At 49.7% G+C, this 23,139-nt stretch overlaps 1 protein-coding gene across 1 annotated transcript in view; it reads left to right on the plus strand.

Annotated features, from left to right (window-relative positions):
- The window catches only part of LOXHD1 (lipoxygenase homology PLAT domains 1), a gene marked incomplete at its 5' end in the record, with an annotated part of 60,360 nt that extends 37,221 nt beyond the window's left edge, over positions 1-23,139 (plus strand). The window contains 8 exons of the mRNA XM_082699296.1: positions 111-228; positions 1,075-1,249; positions 2,874-3,059; positions 9,029-9,199; positions 14,998-15,130; positions 16,700-16,858; positions 22,295-22,714; positions 23,046-23,139. Of these exons, the coding sequence (XP_082555422.1) occupies positions 111-228; positions 1,075-1,249; positions 2,874-3,059; positions 9,029-9,199; positions 14,998-15,130; positions 16,700-16,858; positions 22,295-22,714; positions 23,046-23,061 (1,378 nt within the window). The 3' untranslated portion in view covers positions 23,062-23,139. The remainder of the gene's footprint in view (positions 1-110; positions 229-1,074; positions 1,250-2,873; positions 3,060-9,028; positions 9,200-14,997; positions 15,131-16,699; positions 16,859-22,294; positions 22,715-23,045) is intronic.

Below are 23,139 nucleotides of genomic sequence, written 5' to 3' on the forward strand. Positions count from 1 at the left end.
AAGGGACAGACTGCTGGGGCGTCGCTGGGAGCCTCCCTTTCCATCCTCTCTCAGGCCTAACCCCTCACTCTAGCCAGCGTCCTACATCACGCCCCTCCTCTCTTCCCCAGATTTGAGCGGGAGCAGAATGACACTTTCATCATGGAGATTCTGGACATTGCTCCGTTCACCAAGATGCGGATCCGAATTGATGGCCTGGGCAGCCGGCCCGAGTGGTTCCTGGAGAGGGTAAATATCTTCCTTCCAGCCACAGCCCAACCCTTCTTCCTGCTCTTCTCGGTTATTCAGTGGACCTGGTTAAAGAGAAAATGTCACTTTAGAGGGTTATGACATGAATCAGACCTAGTGATCCGGTGAGCCCTTTGGCTTGAATTAACCAGAGAACGTAGTTTTAGTTGTTTGTGCTCAGTATGTGCAGTCAGTATAGTGTGGACAGACTTAGCGCGTCCTTCTTGGAGGAGGTCAATTGGGAGGATAGAGAGAGAAGCAGCAACAACCGGGATAGCAGAGGGTCTAATGTTGGGCACTTCGGGCAGGATGGAAGGGAGATTTGGGTGCCTTAGGATCACACATTAGGTAGCTGCCTCTCTTTCCATCTCAGGCTCTGCTCTCTCTGATTCAGTCCTCAAATCTCCCAGCCACCAAAGGCTATCTATCCTGAGTCCCCTGAGGTTCCCACTCCCCCTCTACAGCCATTAGCAGATTTTTCTTGAGCCAACGATATGGTGCCCACACCAAGGACAACTTGGCCAACCAGAGGTATTTATGGCTGACAGTGGTTTGGTTGGTCCCTTTTTCTGTCATTTATTCAACAAACATTTCTTGTGCACAATGAAGGCACCTCTCAAAAACAGGTTTGAATGCATTACCCATTTCCAAATCCCCAAACTAAGGGGTTTCGGCCCCTGTGCAAGACATACAACACAGGGTCTTTTTCCCAGAGAATCCTGATCAGAAGAATTCATCTTGGGTCTGGAATCATGGGTCCTTGGGGTTCGGGAAAGGGACCTGTGTTTGCAGGTGGACAGCTGGTGGAGGTGAGGGAGGGTTCCCACACTGGCTCCTCTCATCCAGATCCTCCTAAAGTGCATGAATACTGGAGACCTGACCATGTTCTACTATGGAGACTGGCTGTCCCAGCGGAAGGGCAAGAAGACCCTCGTGTGTGAGATGTGTGCTGTCATTGATGGGGAAGAGATGATGGAGTGGACCTCCTACACTGTCTCAGTCAAGACCAGTGACATCCTGGGTGAGTCATGGCATCTGTCCCATCTCCCAGTCCCACATCCCAGTCCACTTGCCCTTCCTCAAATTCTGGCTCAGGCCCTGGGCTCTGGTCAGGCTCTCACTTTTCTTTGGCTGACCTTCCAAACACAAATCCTTTCCACCATGTGTCACTTTCTGTCCAGACAAAGTATTTCTTCCCAGTGACTGAACTGGCTCTCCTCCTCCTCCCTCAAGGAGGTCTGGGAAAACCAGTTTGGGCACCATGGTCAGCACTTTGGAAAACTATGCAGGAACATGACTCAGAGGCCCTCTGTCTTCATGCTGCTGTGAATCTCAGATGCCCTTGGGTTCCTTGACACACAGATGGTTGGAAACCATCTTCTGTGTGCCAGGTTTGGTCTGGAATCTTAGGATGGAGAGATGACCCTGAGCCCTTATGAGTCTGACATTCTAGTGGAGCAATGACAGTGAACTAAAACTGACATTCTAGGGGAACAATGGCAGTGAACTAAGCTCTGGCAGAGGTCTGCACAGGAGCTGGAGGACCCAGAAGAGGGTTCTTTATCTAGCTGGGGAGCAAGGGTCATGGAGGTATTCCCAGAAGAGATACCAAAGTCTAGTGCAGAAAGACAAACAGAAGCCACTGAGGTAGATGGAACACCAGCTGAAGGACCTTCCAAGCAAAAATGCTAGTTTGTGCAAAGGCCTGAGGTTGAGTGGGAATACACTCCCATCGTGGAAACAATGTCTCCCACTTACCCTTCTCTATATCAAACTGTTCTCCAGGACCTGTTACAAGGAATGTGACAAACTCATTCGCACTGAGTATAAATGTCTTGTGAGGGGTTAGCTTGTAGGCCATAAAAGTTTACATTTTCAACAAAGAAGCATTTAGCCAAAGAAATTAAGCTCTCATGGTAAGATCTCTGGAGTAAGTGTGGGCCCAGGTAGCAGGTAAGTTTGTTGGTACCTCTCTTCTTCCTTTCTCCTAACAATGGAGCCTTCACTCTTCTTGCTAAAAGTTCCAAGTGCCCACATGTTTTTTACCCCTACATCCCCTCATGATGTGTTCTCAGAAAATAGTTGATAAATCCCATGATAACCATAGGGTGTATGTTTCAGGAAAGCTTCACAGAGTCACCCCTTTCAGAAACATTTTCTTTTTAACTAGGGTCAATACCTCTATTTGGCTTAAGCAAATGATACAAAGCTCTAGTATAGACTGTCAACCAGGGATAGATCTGGGGAATAAGGAACTTTCCTATTTCATTCTGAATCCATGTTGTGCAGGAAGGAGCCTAGATTTCTAACCTGAAAAACCAGTCTTCATGGCATACTTTTAAGTATGGGTGTATTTCCCCAGAAATAAATGAGTTTTTGCACTAGACCACTCATACTTGCTAACCAGACTCCATTTAGCCCAATAGCATTTAGAAGACACAGAGATAAGATGAAAGATAGAATTGGAGACCCAGAAGTCTCAAAAAACTAACCAACTCTTTCCAACCTCCCCACTGGCCTCATCAACATTAAACTTCCCATCTGCACTGATGGCTCCTCCAAGAAAGCCAGGGTGGGAACCAGAGCAAGTGGACTGTGTGTTGAAGAGGCTAACACCCAGAACCCTTATTTTGTATACCCTCTAGGAGCAGGCACCGATGCCAATGTGTTCATCATCATCTTCGGGGAGAATGGGGACAGCGGGACACTGGCCCTGAAGCAGTCAGCCAATTGGAACAAGTTTGAGCGGAACAACACAGACACATTCAACTTCCCTGACATGCTGAGCCTGGGCCACCTCTGCAAGCTGAGGGTCTGGCATGACAACAAAGGTAGCTCTTGCTCAAGGTCAGGGTGGTGGGGATAGCAAACCTCAGCTTTCCACCATCCCCCTGGCAGCACGTTGACCCTCCTACCACAAGGTGGCAGACAACTAAAAACTGTTGGTTGCCACCATTTTGACATTTCCATCAGTTAGAAATGTCCTGTGTTTCTAGACAAATTTTAGAAATCAAGCTTAGTTCCTAACTACTCTGTTGTCTTGGTCATTGCTCTTTCCGTAATGCCTATCACACTGCCTGTACTATAGTAGGGACTTAATATAGTTTTAATGGAATTTATTTATAGCCACATTTCACTCTCTCAGACTCAGTCCTGATTTTTTTTCATGCCGCAGTCACAAGAAACCTACATCTCCATGGAATCAGTTTTTCCCCGTGCCTTAATGTTTTCAAAAATTAAGTCCTGGCCATGAATCCCAGGTTCATGACTAGGTCCACTAATACTGGTTTTCCTACCATGTCCCCGACACCAACTATGCACATATCTAGAGTTTCTCATTTTTCTTGATTCATTTTTCCTCTATACAAAAACTTTACAGCCAATCATCTTGTCTCCTCACTATCAAAAGAAAAGGGAGGCAGCTCAGTACCGTGGACAGCTCCTCGCGTCCGGCTGTACTGTTTGTTGCTACTACTGTGGTTTAGGTGGCAAGCTCTTCAAACAGTCTGGTTCGTCCCTTGGGTAACTCAAGACTATCTGATTGCCTTGTTCCTCGCCTTAAAGAAACCCCGGGCACCGACGTTATCCTCTTTCCTTTGTAGGCAGAGAAGTGGGCCTCCTCCCCTCCAGCCAGACTTTGGATCTGAAAGCAGGGAAAGGATGATGTCTATCTGTATCCTCAGTGAACCCAGGTGGTTGGGATAGTAGGGTCAGAAGAGGTACAGGGAAGTCCAGGTTCTGTGCCTAGCTTCCTCTTTATAGTAACTTTCTCCTCCATAGATGGAAGCTTAAATGTTAATATAAGCCAAGACAGCTAAATATGTCCTTAAGCTCTCTCTCTCTATGCCACATTTTTTCATATTTAGTTTAAAAATATTCAAGCTACATTATGCTTCCCTTGCATAGCAATTTATGAGGGTAAAAATATTTCGTTTGAGAGACTTCCACAAAAAAAGTTGTGATGCCTCATAAGTTACAAATGTTTAGTTAACTTAATATCATGGCAGTCATCTCTTTCTGTGAATCTATCTTTCTATCTTTTTTGTTTATCCAGTAATTTTCATGAAAAATTTTAAGGATGAACAAAAGTGAGGGAAATGGTATAATGATCCTCCACATCACCATCACATAGATCCAACAATTATGAGTTGTCATACCTGCTTTCCCCTTCTCACTTTTTCTTTTTCTTTCTTAATTTCTTTTTGGTTGTTAGATTATATAAAATCAAACCCTTACTTCATATTATTTCATCCCAAACATATTTAGTATGTTTCACTTTTCAAAATGGACATTTTTAAGTGAAACACAATGCCATGATCACACTAAACAATGATTTCCTTGTGTCATCTGATTTCCACTCCATACACCAATTTCCTTAATGTAAAAAAAAAAATGCCTTTGTACTTTTGGGTTTGCTTGAACCTGGAAGCAAATAAGGTCTCCACTCCATGTATAGCTGCCGTCTCCCTTCATTCTCTTCAAAAGCAGAGCATGCCTACTTCTTTCGTCATGCCATTTGCTTGTGGAATGGCTTGGGCCAATGATCTATAGAATGTCTACATTCTGGACATTCTAGAATGTTTAGATTCTAGTGTTTATCTGCTTACTGTAGTGTCTTTGCCTCTCGAGTCCCCATATTTCCTACAATTTGGAAGTCAGCTCTAAAGGCATGCTTGGACTCAGGTTCAACTTTCTTTGGCATCTTTCTTTAAAATGCAACTGTGTACTTCCCATTACCTCACAGCAATCCTACTCATCCTGATGTTCACACCAAATAGTGGATCCAGGGACTGTCAGCCTGGTTACCCTGACACCCTTCCCCCGCCAATAACTGTTCATCTAATGGCTTCATCCAGTGATGATCAATTAGGATTACAAATGGTGCCTTTCTAGTTGTCCTTTCTTTGCCACTTATTAACTGTAATTCTTTTGTTTAAAAAAATGCTCCCATGATTACCATGAAAATATTGTCCAGAGAAGAAAATAAAGGTGAATGATTTATTCTTCCTTTTAATTCCAGTTACCTCCATAGCTTTTATAACAGAACAAATTATAACATACTGTTTTTATTTTCTAATTCTTCTTGCTTGCTTTCTCTGATGAAAACTCTGGGGAAATGAAAAACCTTTTTTTCTAAAGATTTCTTTTTTTAAAGATTTTAGTTATTTTCTTAAAGATTTTTATCTATTTATTTGGGAAAGACTGAGCAAGAGAGAGAGAACTACTGGGGGGGAGAAGCAGAGGGAGAGGGACAAGCAGACTCTCAGCTGAGCAGGGAGCCCAATGCAGGGCTTGATCCTTGGACTCTGGGATCATGACCTGAGCTGAAGGCAGACGCTTAACTGACTGAGCCACCCAGGTGCCCCATGAAGAACTTTTTACCACAAAATTTAATCTATGATTTTAAAAGATCACTATGATATATGTAGAAGGATAAGAACTACAGCATCAATATTATAAATTCTGTAAAATGCAAGTGAAATTCTGGAGAACAACTATGTGTCCACAAGGTAGTGTGTGGGTATTTGATTTCTGGTGTGTGCATGGAAAGGAAAACCATACAACTATGGAAGAGGATGTGGCAGATATGATCTGATACGGATTGGCTGTGAGTCCAAAGGTGTCCAGCAGTGGGGAGTTACTATCATTGTGTAAAAAATTTAAAAAGTAAAACTTTAAAAGAGGGGACTTTGGGGTACCTGGGTGGCTCAGTCAGTTAAGCATCTGCCTACAGCTCAGGTCATGATCCCAGGGTCCTGGCATCAAGTCCCGCATCAGGCTCCTTGCTCAGTGAGGAGCCTGCTTTCCTCTCTTTCTCTTGCCCCTTCCCCTGTTCATGCTCTTTCTTGCATAATCACTATCCCTTTTTCTCTCTCTCTCTCTCTCTCTCAAATAAATTTTTTAGAAGAGGAGACTTTGTAAAGAAATGGACTCTCTAATGGTGGCTTTCAGATGGCTCCTTGTTGTTCCACAGGGCCAGGAGGTTCTCCACCATCAGGCTAGTGCTGGCCACACCATTAGCCAAGCTGTTACTGTGGATTCGTCTTCACCAGTAAAAGCCAACCACGTGATATCAGCCCCCAGAGCTGCTTGTTTCCAGCTGCATGTCTGATAGGTTCTTAGTAGAGTTCATGGTGGTAGGGTCCCTTTCAATCACACTGAACATATCCAAAACAAGGCAACTAAATCAACAATGAGAAAAGATCTGAAGACAAGTTTCTTTCATCTTAAAGGAGTTGGGGTTAGCCTGCTATTTATCATGGAAGGAGGGCTTTTGTTTGTTTTTTAAGAACTCCTACTTGAAAAGAGAATTGGAGATGGGTGAGACAAGGCCATGCTTTCAGAGGACAGGGGAAAGGGAGGAAGGGTGGGAAGAGAAGCAACCAAGCACCAGGGCAACCCAGGCCAGACACATTCCTTCTCTTCCATCTCCAGTGGCTTTCACTGCTCCATTAGAGCACTGAATTGTCTGTGGATAAAGTCAAAGCCAGCCCAGAATCCACCTTTCCCCTCCGCTCACTGTCACCACCCTGCCTGGAGTCCAAGAAGTAATTCAGGAGTGAAATCTACTTGGGCTGTGAAGCAGGGTGAATAGTGTGTTCCAGCAACAGACATGATCTTGCGATGACCCACCTCTCCAATTAACGTCATCCCTCTCCACTAACACTCACCCATACACACACAGTCACACACTTATAATTACCCATTAATTCCCATTGATTATTTTGTCATGAAGCCATTGAAACACCGTCATCCTGGAGTCAGGAGAGATCATTAAGCCAGTGATTCTCAAGATGTGACTCTGGTACCTGCAGCACCAGCATGACCAAGGAACTAGTTAGAGATGGAAATTCTTGAACCTCATTACAAACCCCCTCAATCAGACTCTCCAAGATGGGGGGCCCAGGTGACTGCAGTGCAGGTCCTAGTTCTCAGCCTTGGCTCTACATTGAAATTGCTGGGCACCTGTAAAGACCACTGACGCCTGGCTTCTACCCCAGAGACTCTATTGTAATTGATTTGGGTAAGGTCTGGAAAACAGAATCTCTCTCTCCCACTCGCTCTCTTGCTCTCTCCTTCACACACACACCTACACCTTCCAAGGGCACCAACATTTGGCTTCTCTTTCTCTGCCTTCCTTTTTACTTGCCTCTCCCTTTCTCTGTTCCACTCTGGAGGTCTGTAAGGACTGCTCCAACGGGTCTCCTGTGCATCATTTCCAGACTGAACACACCAGGGATTATTAAGCGGTTGAATCAGTTTCATGATGTTATCATCTCAGAAAGCAGCCAATTTATAACCTTACAGTCAGAACTGGCCCCAATGTGGAAAAGTAAAAATATTGTTGCGTTTTTCTAAGTTTATCGATAAAATTACTTACCACTGTTTAACTCAACAGAAGTATTTTAAATTTTAACGTAATTATTTCAGGACTCCTGGGTTTTTACTTCAGTACAGATCTATGTTTAAAAAAATATATGAAGAGCCTTTAATCCAGATTTAAGCTATCCTAGGACTGCTGGTGTGTATGCCCAGCCCGGGAGCCTCCACATCCACTCCCCTGTCCCCATCCCCGGAAAGCCAAGGGATAGAAGTGTGTGTCCATCTTTGTGTGTCTTTGTGCTTATAAGATCCTTGAGGCCAGCAGCAGTATCTACAGGTGTTGCTGGAGGCAGTGTCCAATCCTAGAGAATGGCTTTTTGGTGGGGACAGGCCCAGGTGACATGGGAGGTCAAGACATGACACTTGAGCATATCCGTGCCTTCCTTGCGAGGTTGCCTGTGGACAGCTAATGAGCAGCCGGTACCACCTCGTAACCTGTCACACAACAGGAATTCCCCCATGTGTGATGGGTGCTTTGGTTTTCCGAGTTCTCAGAGAGTAACTGCTCCAGTGTGAGGTACAAATAAGACATAGCTGCCACAGCAAATACAGAGATTTATACTTGATAGCTGTGATTTGGGGGGAGCACTTCGGAAAGAAGCCCTGCCAGTTACAGCAGAAGTAACTGTATGTTCAGTATTAGGCTGAGACCTTTCAAGTTTAACATATACCCTGAAGAAGCAGCAGCCTCAAATCCCTTCTATGACCGCTGAACAGCCAAGGTCCTCAACGTCATAACAGACACGGCCCACATTCATGGAGCGGCTACTACATGACCGGCAATAGGCAAGGCTTTAGGGAAACAAAAACAAATAAGACCAGGTCCCTGTCCCCCAAAAGCTCATGGTCAGGGGAAGAGACACGTAAACAATGATGACACGGGGAGGTCAGCGTGTGGCCAAGGCAGGTGCAGGCCTACTGGGCAATCAGGGGACACTAGGGAAGGCTTCCCAGAGGGGGTGATGCCAGAACGAATTCTGGAAGGATAACCGGCCTGAGTCAGGTGCATACTGGAGTCAGGAAGTAATAGGATTTGTCCTTCAGCTGTGTGAACTCCCCAGAAGTCAGTGGCCCCCATTGTGAACCTGGTGGAAGTTATGAGCTCTCTCCCTGGTGAAACATGTAATCACAGCACAATTTCTCCCAGCCGCTAGACTGCTTCATTCCCATACACAGATCTTCTAAGGGCTCATGACCCCCAGACTAAGGATTTTGCAAAGAGCATTACCCGCCCTGGGCTAGAGGAGCCCTCAGGGACCATCTAGCCCATGTCCTCATTCCCTCAACAAAGAAAGCCAGGCCGAGAGAGGACAGAGAACTCGTGTGGGGCCTCACGGGCAGTGGGCAGGGGGCAGCAGACAGCTGAAAGCGAGACAGCGTGTTCAGCTCCTGGTCCCCACCGAAGTCTTTTCCACAGGGATCTTTCCTGGCTGGCACCTGAGCTACATTGACGTGAAGGACAACTCGCGTGATGAGACCTTCCGCTTCCAGTGTGACTGCTGGCTCTCCAGGAGTGAGGGAGACAGGCAGACGCTCCGTGACTTTGCCTGTGCCAACAATGAGATCCGTGATGAGCTGGAGGAGACCAGTACGTGGGGGGCAGGTGTGACTCGTGGGCTGAGTCTTCAGTGTTAGATGGGAGGTGGCTCAGGAGGGGGTGGGGAAGGGCGTCGGTAAATCTGAAGTAGAGACTGTTACAGCTGGAGGGGACTCAGAGGTCCTATGAAGGAAAGAATTTTGGGAAGGTACATAAATAAATACCCTAAATATTCCTTGGCGAACTTGGATCAGCCAAGACATTGGTCCCAGATCTTGGCCCCAATCACAGACACTAATTAGGTAGCCAGAAAACCACAGGGGACAAGCTCACCCTGCCCTGAGGGCTGGGCTGGGCACTTGAGTGGGAAGCTCTGTCTCTGGTTTATTTTTGTATCATGGGCTCCATACAACTGGGGCCCGTGGCAACAGCTGACAAATCAAGACTTCTGGAAACAGAATGTGTAGGAGGAGCCAGCCTCTCCTGCAGCCTCTTTCTTAGATCCGCAGGGGATATTTAAAGGGAAAAGTAATTGATCCCCCAAGTGGATGGCCATCCCAGGACTAGGGAGATGTTCCTTTATTACAGATGCCTGTAGTCTGGGTTCAGCAGATACAAGGTCTTACCAAAGGCAGAGCCCAGTGTAAAGAAAGGATTTTTTTAACCTCAGTTTTTAAGGTAATGCTAACTGTAGTAAGAGGTGAACCCCCAAATCTCAATGGCTTAACAAACCAAAATGTATTTCTACTCATGTGATAAACCGTCCAGTGTGGTCATTGGCAGGAGACCTTCCACATTGTGATTCAGGGACCCAAGGTCTTTTGATCTGTGTCTCTGCCACTTTCAACATAGGGCTCCCAAAGTTCTTGCAAAAGGAAAAAGAGCATGGAGAAGGCATGGGTCCCTACTTTCATAACAAATTGACTCACTTTCTGTTGGTGAGAACTAATCATTTGGTTCTACCCAGATGCAAGGGCACCTGGGAAATGTAGTCCCTGGCTGGACAGCCCCTCCAGGGGAAAAACTGTATACCATGGAAGGGAAGCATGGCTCTCTGGTAGAAAGCCACCCATTCATGTTGGCCACACCATCCAAACTACCCAATCGTGACCTTAACTTCTCCAAGAGATGGTGAGCATTATGTCCCAGGGAACATCCAAAGGATGTTGTCAGGTTTATGGTCAGGTTTATGGTGCAAGGATTCCTCCCTGATTCAGAGGTTAGACCCCACACTGACAGAGGAGTCACCGGTTGCCCAGCTTCGTGACAGATGCGTGAGTGGTGCACACCGCTCTGTGACCTCCAGTTTATTTGTATCAGCTTTTGCACATGGTTAGTGTCCCTATACAGCTAGAAGCTTCCAGAGGTCAGGGACAGGGCCACTCATGTTTGTAGCCTTCTGCAGCTCTACAAGCTTTGGGACAATAAGTGTGCAGTTAGTGCTCAGCAAAGAGAAGCAGCGGTCCTTTCTCTTAGAGCCTCATATCTTGTTAAAGGGAGAAGCGTCAGCCCTTCATGCAATAGGAAGCCTTAAACCCCTTCCATAGAGGCTCCTCCAGGCTATTGGCTTCCAGGGGAGGAGAGATTAGTGTGGCTCAGAGTATAATCACCGAGTCTCCTTCGAAGATTTCCAGCCAAGCAGCTGCTAAGACCTTCGGGGGTTGGGTTAGCAGGGAGATGGCCGAGGGGAGCAGCACTTGGGTTAGTTCTGGAAGGATGTTACAGACGGGAGATGGGACAGCAGGGGCAGGCAGCCCAGGAGCTGTCCTGGATATCTGTCTTTCCTTAGAGGCCACGGATGGCAGCATGGTGCCCTCAAGGTATGGCACGGGGACAGATGACCATACCTGTGTCCTCAGATGGAGGGTCACACTGGGGAGAGCCTCGGACACAGCTGGAGCCAAACATCCCAGTCCTCAGCTACCTTTATTTAGCCACTTGGCAGACGTTTACGAAGCGCCTCCCAAATGCCACAACCCCTGCTGAAGTCTGGGACACACCAGTAGGTGAAATCAAGACCCTGCCCTAGTGGCACTCAGTGTTTGTGGCCTTGGGGCGCTTCCAGGTACCCTGCTTGTGAGAACCAACACCCGCACAGTGCGCGAACAGAGCCTCATACGTGGGAAGCACTCTACACCTCTGTTCTCGTTAGGCCTTCACGGTTCCACTCCCACCCCCTGAGCTGGATTGGGTGTAAATTCTCACCTCGATACCGGCAGTAAGGAAAACAAAACCCGGAGAGGTGAAGCGACACATCTAAGGCCCATTCACAGCTGGTAGGACCCAGGTGACCTGATTCCTAGTCCAGGGCTCACTGCTCTGCTGCAGGCTATCTCGTCTTTACTGGGCTTGGCTGGTCTCCAGATGGGTCAGTTGCTCCACCTGGCGCAGCCCCTCTTCTCTGCCTTTACTTCTGACTCTTGTTAGCGCTTCCAGAGCTGCTCCCAGCCCTCTGCAAGCACCGGCCTCTGCAGATGATTCCAGCATGCTGCAAAGCTGAAAGCCATCGGCAACTTTTAAAGAACAATGACATCTGGGTCCCAATCGCAGATTCTGTTGCAATTAATCCAGAGTAAGGGCTGAGCAGTAGTATTATAAGTTTGTGTGTGCACAAGCACGCACACACATACACATACGCACGTACACATACCCACTCACGCACGCACACACACACAACCCTGGAAGGATCTCCCTCACTGGGACATCCTCCAGCAGGAGAAGGGCCCCCCTCTTACAGCCCTTCCCCTTCCTGTTCTCCCTCCCTTGATGCCTCCTAGGGCTGCTCTTTGAGCCTTATCTACCAAGTTTCCAGGCCAGAAATAGTCCAGCTTGATGACAGCTCCCCAGGGACGGAGGACTCCCTGCTTTACCAGGCAGCTCTGTCAGAAAATCCATCTTCGTACTCAAGTTCTCGAAGCTCCCGTTCTTGTGGAGTCAAACAGAGCATTTCAGGAATGGTCAGGACTCTTGGTTGTCTGGGCCTGAACCCACCTTGAGGCTCCAGCAAAGAGGAAATGTGTTGTTTCCCAGAACTTGGAAGTCTCAGGTGGAGCTGGCTTCCACTCGGTTGTCTCCAGAGGCACCAGTCACTTCAGGACATCTCTGTCTCGACTTCCTCTCAGCTCTGCTTCTTTGTCTACACTGTGGGAAGATTGGTCTCTGGTAGTCCCAACCCCATAGCTCTGTACTTAACATTTTCAGCGGAAGAGAAGACGGTGTCTCCCAAGGGAAGAAGCTGACTGGCCATCTGAACCACAAAGCAGGAGGCCTCCTGACATTGTGAGATGGGCAAGGTGATCTGGAACAGCGAGTTCCAGGCGCCCACTGTCCCAGCATCGTGTGCCCCTGCGGTTCCTGCCTCAGGACAACCCCTGTTTATTCAGCACCTCTCACATGACAGGACAGCCTGAATTCCTTGCTCATCTTCCTCCGCAGATGCCATGCCCAAGAGGAAGATTTCAAGGGTGGTTGCTCTTCCCTCTCCTGTCCTGCCACTTGAACTCCACTCATGCCCCCCAGAGCCCATGGTGGCTTGGCTGGTGCCCCCTTCGTGCTGGTGACTCGTGCCGGAGCTGCTGTGCTCCTCTCTCCAGCCGGGCTTGCGCTGTGGGTGTGCTGGCCTCGAGGGGGGCCTTACACTGATCGCCACTAGCCTGGGTTCACCATTCCCACCTGCCCCATTCCTTCAGGTCCCTGGTGCTACTCTGTCCATTCCCCTCCCCCCCAGCCACATATACACAAATTTGAGAGGCACGCCTTCCACATTTTTATCGAGCCATTGATGAAATACCGGGAAAGAGAACAGGGTGGACTATGTTCACTGAAACTTCCTCTCAAAAGACCACAGATGCCATTGGCAACATTTGTTCCCAATTTTTCTAAATGTCCTTGCTGACACACCTTACTTGGCTTCCTTACCCTCAGGACCAACGGGAAAGGATTATGGCCCATTTGCACTCCATCCGCATTAGTTCTTGAATCTCTGACTTGAGTTCACCTAGTGAGCCTCTAGGTTCCTAGCGCTCCTGCCTCCTCCCCAGGGGCCAACAAACCATTTCCTCAACAAAGCCCAGGATTCACTTGCAACTCCCAGGTGTTAGGTCTGCAGAACTCAGCCCACCCTCTGTGAGGAAAGCAGAATGGCAGTGGGAGCTGACAATGGCTCAGCCATCGTAGGTCCTCAGTGCCCTGGGCTGCGATTTGTACGGACCCACAGAGCCTCGTCTTCTTCAGGAGCTATGTGCTCTCTGTGGCTTTCCTCCTCTATCACTGGCTACCTGCCTGTTTGTCCAGATTCATTTCCCTCATCTCAACAGCTGACGCTCTCCTTGAGAGAAGTCACAAGGGCAGAAGGGCTAACATTACACCGAGCTGTAGGCACAGCCATGCCTTTTCTCCATTGTCCATATCACATCTCTGGGAGAAAGGTGCAGAAACAGCTGTCCTTTGCATCCAGAATCCCAAACCTTCTGATTCCTTTACTGCTCCAAGAGCCACATGCACAAGGGACACTCTGGAAATCTCCATCTCTGGCCTGGTCCCTGGGGAGGGATTGCTGGCTCACGTGAACTCCCAGCCCTCCTCACCTCCTCAGTCTTTGCTTGTGCTCCTCCCTCCGCCTAGAACCTCCTTTCATTTTCTGCCAATGGTCATCATCACTCTTCTTTGAGCACGAGCTCAAATGCTGCCTCCTTCGTGAGGCTTCCTGTGGCGGGATCATTCATTCATTTGCTCAAATATGTATGGAGTGCCTGTGTGCCCGGCACTGTTCTGGGCACTTGGGATCTATCAGTAAGTGAAACAAAGACCTCCCCCTGCCCTCATGGAGCTTACATTCAGATGGGATGGGGAGTACAATGAACGGTAAAATCATAAGCAAACTACACAGCATGTTCCTAGGTAACAGGTCATAAAAAGAAGAGAAAAATGTGGAGCCCCTGAAGGCAGGCCAGGAGTGCTGGGTGCATAGGGTTGCAATCTTGAGGGGCTGGGGCAGACTTCATGAGCAAGGACAAGGTGAAGGCTGAGCCTAGTGAGTGGGAGTGAAGAGAACAAGGGGTTGGGGGGCAGCACTGCTGTGCAGGGAGCAAGGGCACCGCCCAGGGCTCCAGGGACAGCACGGAGGCAGAGTGCATGGAGGGAGCAAGGAAGAAAATACGAGAAGATGGTGTTGGAGAGTTAATGGGCAACTGATTTTTCCTCTCACCCTGAGCTCCCTCAGCCCTTTGCTGCAGGGTTGCCAGGGTAGCACACTCCGTCTGGGGGCTATGGTAGTCAGTGTGTGTCTGGGGCTGTAGAGGCAGTTCCAGTGTCCCCCAGAATCTAGCTGCATCCTGACGCTTGGCAGCCTCATAACAAATATCACTGAGTGCATGCTGACGCGCTCGAGGGCAGTGCAGGGGAGGAGGGCACCGGAGTGAGAACTGAGACCGGGCAGGACCTGGCACTTGTGTACAAACTTCAAAGCTCTCCTGGAGTCTGGCCTGCCCACCCTTCCCTGTCCTCTTCTCTCTGCACATGATCTCCATTTTACCTCTTGGGGGCTGTCCATCCCTGAGAACCAGGCCCCAGCACCTCTCCCAAACTCATCTTCCCCCACTGCTTGCTGGGGCTTCCCGCCCAGCAGGGCAAAGCTGTTGTTCTCTAACTGGAAGAGGTTCTAACAGTAGCCCGGGTTGGGGGCGGAGAGGGGAGGGCAGACTCTCCTGGTAGTACCTCTTTGCGGAGACTCCATCCTGCCCCCTGGCTGTGGTCTAAGATCAGAGGGTGGACCTGGAAGCCACGGGGCGGGGGGGGGGGGGGGGGGGGGTGCTTCCCTAGCTGACCCTCTCCCACCTTCTTCACCGCAGCCTACGAGATCGTCATTGAAACAGGCAACGGAGGTGAAACCAGGGAGAACGTCTGGCTCATCCTCGAAGGCCGGAAGAACCGATCCAAAGAGTTCCTCGTGGAAAATTCTTCCCGACAACGGGCCTTTAGGAAGTAAGAAGAGGGGTTCCCACAACGGAGTGATGGTGGGTGGGGTGGGTCAGAGAGGGACCCCCAAAATCAATCCCCTTGGTAGGCGCCATAAGTATACAAATGGGCCTACACTGCACTTACCGATCACCTACTGTGTGCCAGCCCTGTGCAAACTCGTCAGGACCGAGGAGTTTCCCTTATAAAAGGGAAAGGAGGGGATTGCCACTCCAAGAGAGGCTACTAGATGAGAGTTTAATTATGTCAACCATTAAAAAGAAAGACTAATTCTGTAATGTACTAGAGGTACTAATTATCGCTACAATGGCAGTCATGCTGTAATATAAAAACTGTATGAAATTAACACATACACCTTAAGTTTATACAGTCTTATGTCAAATATATTTCAGTTTTTAAAAGTTAATAGAAAGCTACAGCAAAAATTAGTAATTAGCTAATTAAAGAGAGACTTCATGGCAGCAGGACCGGGGAGCACTGCAGACCTCCTCCAAGTCCGTGCAGACCAGGTGCTCATGGCCTCATGGAAAAAGAGAACATTCAACCATGAGATTGCAAGAGAGTCATCATGAGAGACAGCATAGAAATGAGTTCTACTTGGAGGGAGGAAGGGAGGACAGAGCCTCTGAGATGCTCTGTAGGGAAATCAGCCTGGAGTTTCGGGTAAAGGCACTTCTTCTCGCCATTCCTGGTTGGCAGGCACTCCGGGACAATCTCCCCTCCTCCATACCAGAGCCGCCTCTGAACCGCCCAGATGCCCCCTTCCCCTCCCCGCTCCCTCCAGAAGTGCTTACAGAAGTCTCCCCCGCCTGTGACCCACTATAGCTCTCATTCGAACTCCCTGTGCATCAGGACGAAGTCTGAGCTCCTTACACTGGCACTCTGGACTGCCACAGATGGCCGCACCCTGCCTCTCCCCTTGCCGCTTCCCCGGCTGAACCCCAGCTTCAGCCAAGCCAGTATTACCCCGCAAGTAAAGCCTGTGCCTCCTTCCCGAAGCCCCCAGTCAGTTTCCCCTTGGGGGCCTCTTCCCATCCTCCCATGGCTCTGCTCTCTGAACCCCAACACTCTCCCCAGCTCAACACCCAGGGCCCAGGGCCTCCCCCTTCTCCCGGCTCCATCTGCTTCATGATGGTCCCACCCCCTGGTGCTGCGACCAGGCAGGGTTTTTTTTTTTTTTTTTTTAAGATTTTATTTATTCATTTGACAGACAAAGATCACAAGGAGGCAGAGAGGCAGGCAGAGAGAGAAGGAAGCAGGCTCCCTGCTGAGCAGAGAGCCCAATGCGGCACTCGATCCCAGGACCCCGAGATCATGACCTGAGCCGAAGGCAGAGGCTTAACCCACTGAGCCACCCAGGCGTCCCCAGGCAGGGGTTTTTAATGACTGTGGTTGTCTTGTTCCAAAACTAGACCAAAACCCCTGAAAGAACGTGAGCCTGACATCGGGCTGTGGTTGCCATTCCATCCCTGCTCCTCAGACCAGTGTGCCTGGCATGCAGTAGGCACTCAATAAATGCTCACCTCCTTCAGTGGATACGGGCAGCTCTTACGGGCCTATCTTTGTTTCCTTCAGGGGGACCACAGACACGTTTGAGTTTGACAGCATCTTCTTGGGGGACATTGCCTCCCTCTGCGTGGGCCACCTTGCCAGGGAGGACCGGTTCATCCCCAAGAGAGAGCTGGTCTGGCATGTCAAGACCATCACCATCACGGAGATGGAGTACGGCAATGTGTATGTACTGTGCCTCTGCCCCTCCCCCCCCCCCCGGAAGTGCTGCTCACTCTGCAGGGATGGACCTCCCCCCCACTCCCCCAAAGTTCTGCTCACTCTTCAGGGATGGACAGGGGCTAGAGCAGAGGCAAGACACCAGACCCCGGGGAGCTGTCCCCTTCAAGGCCACCTTGTTCAGGAAACTTGCAAGGCAGGAAGGGCAGAGGCAGCTATACTGTTCTGGAGCTTTCTGAGCCATAGGCCCACCCTCAGAGACAGGGACTAGAGCAGATGAGCTTGGATGCTCCAGCCTTTTAATCCAGGGATGCTTCCTTGGAAAAACCCCCGGAGTGAGCCAGACAATGCCAGGCAGCAGGCTCTTCCCTTCCCTGCCACTCCCCTCCCCGAGCAAGGACAAAGAAATACAGCTTTGAAGCTGGACCTCCCAGTGGGCAGAGTGGGAACCAGAGACCAGCTGGAGTCACCCCATGGCCCACCTGCCTCTGAGGACTCTGGATAAGGAGCTTTTGCATCCCCCTACCCCCACCCTCCAGGGCCTTCTGGAGTGTTTCTGGAGGATTAAGGGTTTTAGTTACCTGGGTAACAGTCCACAGCCATCAGTTTTTCTAATTAAAACCACTTAGTTACCACATTGGATGCCAGAAAGAGCCCAGAGGCCCTCGAAGGCAGGAAGGACAGTGTTGGAGGCACCAGGAGGGGAGGAAAGAGATGCCGCCGGGGGCAGTGCTTGCCTCTGGGAGGCTAGGCCTGGGGAGTGAGTGACAGGCGAGGTGCACAACTCACAGGGCCAGCCTGCTTGCTGGGCCCCCGCCAAGAACTGTGGCCCACCCCTCCTGGCACAGACCCTGCCCGTGGCCATGCCTTCCTGGTGACCTGCTCATGGCTATGCCTTCCCGGTGACCTGCCCATGGCCATGCCTTCCCGGTGAGTGCAGCGGACAGAAGCAGCAGCCAGGTGTAGGCTCGGCCTCTAGGCTCCAGCTTCCAGAAGCCCAAGCTTCTCAGAGCCATGTGTGCCTGTGTCCCCCACCACCCCCTGCAGCAGGCAGACATCCTGGGATTGGCTCCCTCAGACCAAGCTGCTTCCCCTTTGGGAATCCGCCAGGAAAGTGTTCTGACTTCAAAGCTTCGGTCTTAACCTGCTCAGGCTGCAGCACCAAAAGACCACAGACTGGGTGCCTCCAAGAGCAGACACCCGTTTCTCACCATTTGGGAGGCTGGACATGGGAAGTCAGAGTACCAGCCTGGCTGGGTCCTGACGAGGTCTCTCTTCCTGGATTGCTGTGTCATTGCAGCAGACAGAGTGAGAGCAAGAGCGAGAGAGAAAGGGAAAACGCAGGTGTCTCTTCCTCTTCTTATAAGGGCACTACTCCCTCAAGGGGCCCCATCCTAGACCTCATCTAAACCTACTCACCTCCCAGATCCCATCCAAATGCCATACACTGGGGGTTAGGGCTGCAATGTAGGAATTTGGAGCTGGGACATAATTGAGTCCCTTTCAGGCTGCACTGTGAGCCATTGTTATTTTAGAGAAAAAACAGCAGGTGCAATAAATCCTGCCAGAGTTCTGGGTGCGGTTGCTTGGAGCGGCACTGATGGGTACTGGAGAACAGGGACATGGAAGGCCCAGACGAGTTCCCGACTCACCCAGCAAGCCCAGGCCAGGTCAGAGCCCCTTCTGTCACCTGGTACATCCCGCCAGCCACATGGAGTATGGCTGCGCACGCCACACCTCTGCAGACCCCCAAAACAGACCAAACCAGACAAGACAATATCATGCAATGCGATAATAAAATGAAATCGTCCCTGTTGATTTAAACCAACAATGTTGGCTGTGAGAGAGGGAGCCCAAAATCTCAGCGCCACCCAGCACCTTCCAGTCTCAGAAGGAAGGGAAGAACATGGGCTCAGCCCATGAACTTCCTACCCCACAGTCCAGGGAGCCAAGTTACAGGATTTCTCTTCCAGTGGAAAGAAACTGCCATTCCTACACTCTCAAGAGTTGTAGACTTTTGTCACAATGTCACCAGGGCTGGAGGGGTAGGAAGGATGTCCATGGGGTGGGGGACCTTCCCAATGGGAAGGGAGGTGCAGGGGGCCCAGACCCCGACACTAGGGCTGTCATCTGGTCGGCTGTTTGGCCACAGGCAGTTTCCCATCACCTCCCTGTGCTCGCTGTCCCCTTCTGGGAAGAGAGCTGGATGTTCCCTGGCGTCTGGTGCTGGGGGTGGCTGACAGGGACCCCAACTCAGGACACTCTCACAGGTCGTACTCCTGCCGGCGTGGGCAGGGCACAAGCCTGTGGTTCCTGAGGGACGATGTGTCTGCGTCCGCGGTCCCGTTAATAGCTGGGCTTCCGTGAATTACAAAAGAGTTTAATCTCAATCTCCCATAAACACAGTAATCTCAAAATTTCCTTTCTAACCGTTTCCAGTTCTGACTCCTCCTTCTAACCAGTCCTCCTTCACCACTAAGATCCTCAGGATTTTGGTGCGAGGACCCACACAGGGACTTTTCTTTTCTTTCTTTTTTTTTTTTAACCAAAAATAACTATTGTTTTAGCCCAATATCATATATAACACAGAATCCTATTGGGGTGCCCTGGTGGCACAGTCTGTTGAATGTTAGACTCTTGGTTTCTGCTCGGGTCATAATTTCAAGGTCGTGGGATTGAGCCCCACGTTGGGCTCCAAGCTCAGCATGGAGTCTACTTGAGTTTCTCTACCTCCCCAACTCCTCCCCAACCTCAAATAAATAAATAAGTCTTTGGGGCACCTGAGTGGCTCCGTTGGTTAAGCGTCTGCCTTCAGCTCAGGCTGTGGTCCCAGGGTCCTGGGATTGAGTCCCCAGTCGGGCTCCCTGCTCAGCATGGGGTCTGCTTCTCACTCTCCATCTGTCCCTACCCCTCCTTGCTCGTGTGTGCTCTCTCTCTCTAATAAATAAAATCTACAGTCATGGGGCACCTGGGTGGCTCAGTCGGTTGAGTGGGTTCCTTGGGTTCAGGTCATGATCCCAGGGTCCTGCGATAGAGCCCCACATTAGGCTCCCTGCTCAGTGGGGAGCCTGCTTCTCCCTCTCCCTCTGCCTGCCGCTCTGCCTCCTTGTGCATTCTCTGTATCTCTCTTTCAAATAAATAAATAAATAAATCTTTTCAAAAAATAAAGTCATTATAAAAATTCAAATTACACACTGTTCACAGAAGCGTGATCATATTTACATGTTTTTCAAATATATTTAATTTCTTTTCATTTGTTTTTCTTTGCTTTTGCCTTTATTCTTTCTGATGACCCTATCCTCATTTCCAGTGGGAAAAGCCTGGATTGTGTCCTTCCACATCTAGAATCTTAACTCCACAAAGCCCTAGGGTCCCACCTTTTGGGTGATCTTAATTATATCTATTAGAAATCTTTTCCTTATAGCTATACCAGGGAATATTTTTCAGCCATTAAAAATAATGAATTAAATATGTACCAGATGACTTGGAGCAATTCCCAGGAAAAGTAAGATATGGGAAAACACATATTATACGATGCCATTTTGTAAAGGGAACACTGACGTCCCGCATATGTCTGTGTCTATGTGGGTCTGTGCAGGATTGGGTGAAATGGAAGGAAATTTGGCAAGATACACCCGCAACTGTTACATGGGTTATCTGAGGTAAAGGTGGGATGCTGAAGTGGAAAGGAAGGAGGGAAAAAGGAGAGAGAGCCAAGCAAAAAGAAGAAAAAGAGTGCATTTAGAAAAACACGCATGTGATCACATGATCTGTGCATTTATATAGAATTATGTATATCAGTGAGGATTTGCATAAAGAAATACATTTTTAAAGAATGTCTAAACAAAGAATGAAGTTATATCCCCTCTAAGAAAATGTGACATGTAACAACAATCCGCATTTATCAAGTGGTAACCGGAGGAAGAGAGATCTTGAAGCAGAACAAGGAATTCCTCCCCGTGTCTTTCAGTGGCAGGCTCCTCGGCTGGCTAGGAAGACTGGGTCCCGGGCCCTGTTCTGGCTTTCCTTAGGTGGTGACTTTTCTCCTCCAAGACCTAGTTTCCCCTTCTGTGAAATGGGAGGATGATGCCTACAGCTCCGGGTAGTTGTGGGAACTAATGAGATGCAAGAACGCAAAGGCTTGTCATTTAAGAAGCGTGCAGGAAAGCCAACTCTTTTTGCAGTTACGGATTTTGATCTAAGAGGGGTCTGATTTTGTACGCTGGGCACGCCCTCTCAGGGCTACCTCCCTGACGTCATCAGTCAGTGCCAGGAGAGCTTATTTCCAAAGCTGTTAAAATTCTAGCAGTTGGGAGTGGGAAGAAACCAGAGCAGTTGTTCAGTTCAAACCTCTAGCATTGCCAAGGGGAAAACCAAGGTCGGAGTAGGGGGCCTGGCTTGTCCAAGGTCACACGGGTGGTGGGTGGCAGGGCTGGGGCGACCCAGTGCAGCATTTTCCCACCATGCCCTCTGACTTCTTCCTTTGTGATGAATTATTGGGCTCACTACCATTACCCAGAGGCTAAAATTGGCGTTGTGTAGGGTAGGGGTAGAGAGGGGACTTTTTGGTCTGAGACCATTTTTCTTGTCCCTAGATTTGCTTCTGCTTATGGTGGTTTCTTCAATAAGGGCTTTCTCTTACCCCTTTCACTCTACAGACCATGCACACACAGTCATAGTTCAACTCAGCCCAGTGCAAGGGATTTGGGAGCACACATTCCCCAGGGACGTTTCCACTTGCCTTTGCCTGGGACTGTCACTCTGGATCCAACAGCTGTCTCTGAAGGTGACAAAACTGGGTAGAAATATTCATCAGTCCCTTTGAAAGAGCAAGGGGACCGCCTGGCTGCTGTGGAGTGAGCTTAGAGAAGGCCAGCGGCCGGGTCAGAAAGGCAAACACCAGGCAGAGGGTCTAGTCTCAAAGGGTCTTGGAGGTGGGTTTTACTTAACCTAAAAGCCATTAGAGGGTTCTGAGCAGAGGAATTACATTCTTGGGCTTACATGTCTGCAGAGTAATTGGCTGCTGTGCAAAGAATGGACCGCAGGAAACAGAGAGACCAGCTGGGGGTCTGATCTGTCTTGAGGGGGAGGTGCTGGTGACTTGGACCAGAGGGACAGCAGAGCAGATAGTGAGCCAACGCACACTTTTTCAAGTGGCTGATTCTGGACCTATCTTAAAGACGGGGTCAATGCTATTTGCTGGTGGATCACACGTGGAATATAGAGAGGGCAGGGTAAAAGAATCAAGGAGCAACTACAAGGATAGAGAAGCCACTCACTGTGAATTCTAAGATAAGAAAGGCTCCATCCTCGCATTTCAATGCAGACATCTCCAGCCCCAATATCCTGCCACCTGGGGAAGGAATCATGTATGGACCCGGGGCCCAGGGTGAGGGTGGGAGCCTCGGCCGGTGTCCACAGAGCCTCCTCCCTCCCCATTAGGTACTTCTTCAACTGTGACTCCCTCATCCCCCTGAAGAGGAAGAGGAAGTACTTCAAAGTATTTGAGGTCACCAAGACAACTGAGAGCTTCGCCAGCAAGATCCAGAGCCTGGTGCCAGTCAAGTATGAGGTCATCGTGACGACGGGCTATGAGCCAGGGGCAGGCACCGATGCCAATGTCTTCGTGACCATCTTTGGGGCCAACGGGGACACGGGCAAGCGGGAGCTGAAGCAGAAAATGCGTAACCTCTTCGAGCGCGGCAGCACCGACCGCTTCTTCCTGGAGACGCTGGAGCTGGGCGAGCTGCGCAAGGTACGAGTGGAACATGACAGCAGCGGCTACTACTCGGGCTGGCTGGTGGACAAGGTGGAAGTCACCAACACCAGCACTGGCGTGGCCACCATCTTCAACTGCGGCAGGTGGCTGGACAAGAAGCGGGGAGACGGGCTCACCTGGAGAGACCTCTTCCCTTCCGTCTGAGGGGCTGGAGGCCCTCCCGCCCACTCCTTCACCAAGATGCTCCTGACCTCCACCTTGGGTTTCAGCAGTCTTTTCTCAAAGCCTCCTGGAGTGAGACTGGGGTCCAGAAGGGTGGGCTGGAACTTCACATTCTCCGGACGCCACTGTGGGTGACTACTTGAGGCGTCCTGCCCTTCCCCAGTCTCCCAGACCTACAGGAATCCATCAGCGTGTGTCATAATCCTGTGTGGTACTGAAATAACCTTCTGTGTTTTTCTTTTCCAATAACAGCAACAAACCAGGCTGAGACTTGCTGCCAAGTGTGGATGGGAAATTGGGGCTTCACCCAGGGGAGAGAAGTGGGGAAGAAGAGGCCATCGAGATG

Source organism: Mustela nivalis (genome assembly GCF_964662115.1).
Source record: "Mustela nivalis genome assembly, chromosome: 14".
Taxonomy (NCBI): domain Eukaryota; kingdom Metazoa; phylum Chordata; class Mammalia; order Carnivora; family Mustelidae; genus Mustela; species Mustela nivalis.